General features: G+C 48.9%; 1 protein-coding gene across 2 annotated transcripts in view; it reads left to right on the top strand.

Annotated features, from left to right (window-relative positions):
- The first annotated feature begins 1,203 nt into the window (after positions 1–1,203).
- LOC141089603 (brefeldin A-inhibited guanine nucleotide-exchange protein 3-like) overlaps positions 1,204–6,000 on the top strand; it is a 153,095-nt gene continuing 148,298 nt past the window's right edge. For both annotated transcript variants that reach the window (XM_073576113.1, XM_073576112.1), the window contains exon 1: positions 1,204–1,543. In XM_073576113.1, coding sequence (XP_073432214.1) covers positions 1,459–1,543 — 85 coding nt within the window. In that variant the 5' untranslated portion in view covers positions 1,204–1,458. The remainder of the gene's footprint in view (positions 1,544–6,000) is intronic.

The raw sequence follows: 6,000 nt of genomic DNA, 5'->3' as shown, positions 1-6,000 counted from the left end.
TGAGCCCCGCACAGCCCCGGTAACCCCCTGCATAGACTCCCGACAGCGCGATGAGCCCCGGAAACCCCCCACACAGGCCCCCCGACAGCCCGATGAGCCCCGCACAGACCCCCTGATGAGCCCTGCACAGGCCCCACACAGACCCCCGACAGCCCGATGAGCCCCGCACAGCCCGGTAACCCCCCCACACAGCCCGATGAGCCCTGCAGATCCCCGCACACACACATAGCCCGCCCAGTCACCGCCCACACACCATACACGCACACCGTCACCGCCCACACTCTTCACTCCTCCTGATCTGCAGCGTTTCATCTGCAGGTATTTTTGCTGCGGGTCAATGGGTGCAGAAACGCTGCAGATCCGCACAGAGAATTGACATGCTGCGGAAATTAACCCACAGCAAATCCACGTGGATTTTCCACAGCATGTGCACAGCGTTTTTCAAATTCCATTTACTTTAATGGTACTGTACAATGCAGCAGAATCTGCTGCGGACCCGCAGGGCCAAATCCGCTGCGGATCCGTGGTAGAACCCGCAACGTGTGCACATACTCTTTCACCTGTGGATTTCTATAATGGAGCAGGTGTAAAACTGCTGCGGATCCGCACAAAAGAAGTGACATGCTGCAGTTTTACATCCGCAGCAAATGTGCGCTGAAAAATCTGCAGCATGTGCACAACGTTTTTTGTTTTACATAGCCAAAAATGTTCCTGTACATCACTTGCAGATCTGCTGCGGATCTGCAGGGCCAAATCCGCTAATCTGCAACGTGTGCACATAGCCTAAAGACCACCAAAAATGCGGGGTGGAGACCCGAGTTCCCGCCGAGTAATCCTGAAAATGCTTGCTGAGTACGGTGATACTCGGGAGAGTACCGAGTAGGGCCGAGCACATTCACTCATCACTAATGGCAGCAGGCTGTACTGCCTCACTAGATGAATACAGCTGGATAATGAGGCACTGACTTTACAGTGAGGGCCAGGACTGAGAACAGCGGGAAAGTAGGAGACGGACTGCCCATCACTGGCACGTCCTCCTAGGAACAGAACAGACACTGGTGACACGGCCCACACACAGACAGGTTTCAGGCTCCTGAGCATGCTCACACACCTAGCTCCCACAGCCAATACATGCACCCACAGGTAATTTCTCGCCACTCCCCCTCCTTGGCTCAATGGTTTCTTCCTTTCTGTAAGAGCCTATACCAGCATCTCCTAATAGAATAATTAGCGGGGGAGGCCTTTCCTGCTCCCGCCCCTCTAGGAGCCCGAGCTGCCCCCTGCCGGGGAATCATCCCCAGCCATGTGTGTGTAGTGCCCGGAGCTGGGTGATGATTCATCAGCAATGGGAGCCGGGGATGCTGCGCACTGAGACCTCCTATCCGAGGGGCTGGGACGTCATTACCCTGGGCTTAGCCGCCTCTGCTGCTCGGCATCATCATCATCCCTTCAGTCAACATGGAAGAGATTCTGAGAAAGCTGCAGAAGGAAGCCACTGGCAACAAGCACAGGGCGATCAAGGATACGTGTGTCCTGGCCATCGGTGAGTGCACCTGCCCTGGTACATGTAGGGATCATGGATGATGATGGCTGCCTGCCTGCACTCACTGCTGTTCTCATGACAGCTTGTCAGGTGGATGCCACATAATGGCAGATGTCCGGGTAGCAGCATGTATGAGGCAGATCCTGGTCAGGGAGGCTGCCATCCTCAGATCTGCCATGTACATGCTAACTTTCTACATGGCACAGTGCTGGCACAGATCTGACTGCTTTTGGGCCAGTGACAGTCTGGTACCAATCAGCAAGCGGCAATGATGAGGAATCCTAGGTCCATGCACAGTCTACATATACTGTATAATCATAGAAGCACCCTGATGGTTAGTGAGCGGCTGGCTACTCACTGCCCACCATTGCCTAGTTTGGCTGCCCGCCAGAAGCCCCCTGATGGTTAGTGAGTGGCTGGCTACTCACTGCCCACCATTGCCTAGTATGGCTGCCTACCAGAAGCCCCCTGATGGTTAGTGAGCAGCTGGCTACTCACTGCCCACCATTGCCTAGTATGGCTGCCCACCAGAAGCCCCCTGATGGTTAGTGAGCGGCTGGCTACTCACTGCCCACCATTACCTAGTATGGCTGCCCGCCAGAAGCCCCCTGATGGGTAGTGAGCGATCGGCTACTCACTGCCCACCATTGCCTAGTAAGCCTGGCTGCCGCCAGAAGCCCATGTTTGTGGCAGCCTGTGGTCTTCCTGCTTCCTACATTCATCAAGCTTTTTCCACATCGTCAGGTGGTTGTTATGGAAACCACTGACATTTGTCACTGACTTCTTATGACGTGGTGCAGGTATTTGGGAAGCTGGGATCTGTTTCCTCACTGCCGCTGCCATTTACTAGTCCTTGTGGTTTCCTGGCCTGTGCAATACCTAGAAGATCAGTAATGTGTGGCCCGTAGAGAGGACTGCGGATATGAGGGCCGCCATACACATTAGACGCCCCCTTGGTAAGGACCAGAAAAACGTCCACTAAGTGAGACAGCCCGTATCTGGAAGCATATGAGGGGTTAAAAGAAATGCCCCAGGGAATAGTGGGATAACATAGGAGCAGCAACTGCCCCCTTGTGACCTGGTGACAGACCCCCAATAGATGGGGCTCAAAATGCTCATCCTTCCATATGCCATAGATAAGTTGCCATTGTGCGCCATAATGCTCATGGTCATATCCATGACGTCTCCATCCATAATCCGGAGCTCCAGGCCTGAAGGACAATCTCTTTTTATCCAATTTCTGCAAATTCAGACTGCGTGTTATTAATCCTGAAGTCACCCCAGAATAGACCCCCTATTATCCGTGTCTGTCAGCGCCATTACTAGTTCTGGGGAAAGAACGTCGCTCTCGTCATAGACGTCCTACACAGAGGTCACCACTAGTCAGTCCTCTCTGGGCTGTATGTTACATGGAGGGAAGCCTGGGCTCAATTCACACGGATGGCAATACCTGGCCAGACCGGCGGGTGTACTCACTTGGGCTAATTGCCGCAAAGCAGCTCAGCCGAGCCATATACTGCGATACCAGCAAGGTCCGTGTTCGGCTTTGGAGTTTGACCACTAAAACTTATTATATTGATTGTCCCCTTTAAGTTAACTTTCTTTCATAGAGTACGATAGCAATAAACAAAACAGACTATTACCCTCCCCAGGTCCAGCGCGGGCTCTCCACCGCTGTCCCCGGTTGTTGACGTCACCTCAATAGCACTGCAGCCAATCAGTGAGCTTAGCTTCTCGTCCTTTGTAAATGGTATGAGCCTCAGGGGAAGCGGTATTCATACTGTGAAACGTACGTTGGGGTTTCCAGACTGGCGTCCTGTGCATGACATGATGGGTATGTTTTTTTACACCGGTTCATTTTGCCTTGATTTATTATGCTTTTGCATGTAATCTTTTCTGGTCCTGTCAATTTGGCACTTTGGGCCTGTTCGCTGCATTGTTCTTGATCCGGTAGCAATGTTTGCAGCCGTGGCAAACTTAACAATGGATCTATATTGGTTGACCTCATGACCTACAGTAATTCTACTATATTTAATTCAGCTGCGACTGTATTCCTTGCCGTTGTATCAACAGTTTATTACTTTGGGCATTGTGCAATAGGATTTTATATTCTTCATACAATTTTTTTCTGCACATTTGCAAAACTGATAGGGACCTTTCATGAATGCGATTATTGTCTGTTACTTGCATGTGTGACTAGTATGTAACACCACTTACCCCTCTCATGGTCGTCCAATCGGACTTGTTTACCAACACTGCCAGTCTGTTCCTTTTTAATGGTTTCAGGATTAATTAATTTGATTGACCTCCTACTACACCAGCATACTTGTCCTGTCTCTCATTTATGTGTCTTTGCGTTGTATCAATAAATTTATGCTCATTAATATAGTATGGACTCTGTTGTTCTCCTGTGTTTCCTCATCTGATTGAGAGTCGTCTCTATAGACTGAATGAGGCTGCATCTGAATTGTTACAGTTATGTATTGAGAATGTATTTTTGGAGCTTTTTCTGCACCTTATATACTCGGGTATAAGCCAACGCCCCTAATTTTGCCACAAAAAACTGGGAAAACTTATTGACTCGCCTATAAACCTAGGGTGGAAAATGCAGCAGCTACTGGTAAATTTCAAAAATAAAAATAGATACCAATAAAAGTAAAATTAATAGAAACATCAGTAGGTTAATTGTTTTTGAATATCCATATTGAATCAGGAGCCCCATATAATGATTCATACAGTTCATGATGGCCCCATAAGATGCTCCATACAAAATACACACCATATAATGCTGCACAAAGGTTAATAATGGCCCCATAAGGTGCTCCATATAATAATATTCCCAGTATGCTGCTCCATAAGATGCTCCAAAGATTATTCCCCCATAAGATGCTCCATAGATTATGCCCCATAAGATGGCCCCATAGATTATGCCCCCATGAGATGCTCCATAGATTATGCCCCCATATGCTGCTCCATAGATTATGCCCCCATAAAATGCCCCATAAGATGCTCCATACATTATTCCCCCATAAGGTGCCCCATATGCTGTTGTAAATAAAAAAAAATGACATACTCACCTCTTGTCCCTGGGGGCCAGGTGCCGGTGTGCTGAGCAGACGGAGACAGTGGCGCGCTATGGGGGACAGGTACCGGTGTCGCCGCTGGCTCAGGGCCCCGGCACCTGAGATATTCACCTGTCCCCATTCCATCGCTGCTCACCGCTGTCTGCCGCGTCCTCTGTCAGTGACTGTTCAGGCAGCAGAGGGCACAGCGAGCACTAACCACATCATCACGCCCTCTGCTGCCTGAACGTCACTGACAGAGGATGCGGCAGACAGCGGTGAGCAGAGATGGAATGAGGACAGGTGAATATTGGATATACTTAGCCCCTCTTGGCTTGGTCTCTGCTGCCCTGCTTCTCCCACGGTCTCCCTTCCTTCCTTCAGCGGTCACGTGGTACCGCTCATTAAAGTCATGAATATGCGCATATTCATGACTTTATTTAGCGGCACCACGTGACCACGGAAGGAAGGGAGACCGTGGGAGAAGCGGGGGGGCTGCAGAGACTGCGCCTGGGGGGTAAGTATAATCTGATACCCCCGCTCCCCCGCCGACCACCTGACATTTATGTCTCTCGTATAAGCCGAGAGGGGGACTTTCAGCCCAAAAAACTGGGCTGAAAATCTCGGCTTATACACGGGTATATACGGTATACAGCTCTGGCAAAATTTAAGAAACCACTGGAAAATTTTCAGTTTGTCTGATTTTTCTCTTTTAAAATGTAAATTGCTCTTTTATTCTATAAACTGCTGACAATATGTCTTCGAATTTTCAAGCACTAAATTCTGTATTTATTTTCAGAAATTGAGAAATGGTCAAAATAACAAAAAAATGCAGTGCTTGCAGACCTCAAATTAATGCTAAGAAAACAAGTTCATAATCATTTAGAAACAACAATACAAATGTTTTAACTCTGGAAGAGTTCAGAATTCAATATTTTGTGGAATAACCATGATTTTTAATCACAGCTTTCATTCTTGCTGGATTGCTTTCCACCAGTCTATCACACTGCTTTTGGGTGACCTTATGCTACTCCTCGTACAAAAATGTAATCAGTTCTTCTTTGTTTGATGGCTTGTGACTATCCATCTTCCTCTTGATTATATTCCAGTGGTTTTCGATGGGGTTCAGGTCTGGCGATTGGGCTGGCCATGACAGGGATTTGATGTGGTGGTCCTTCATCCACACATTCATTGACCTAGCTGTGTGGCATGGCGCATTGTCCTGCTGGAAAAACCAGACCTCAGAGTTGGGGAACATTGCCTGAGCAGAAGGAATCAACTGTTTTTCCAGGATAACCTTGTATGCGGCTTGATTCATACGTCCTTCGCAAAGATTAACCGGCCCAATTGCAGCCTTGTTGAAACATCCCCAGATCATCACCGATCCTCCACCAA

Source organism: Dendrobates tinctorius, unplaced genomic scaffold, assembly GCF_039654945.1.
Source record: "Dendrobates tinctorius isolate UK_male_01 unplaced genomic scaffold, ASM3965494v1 ptg000046l, whole genome shotgun sequence".
Classification (NCBI taxonomy): Eukaryota; Metazoa; Chordata; class Amphibia; order Anura; family Dendrobatidae; genus Dendrobates; species Dendrobates tinctorius.
Note: the sequence above shows the minus strand (reverse complement) of the source record. Positions and strands in the feature narration are given on the sequence as shown.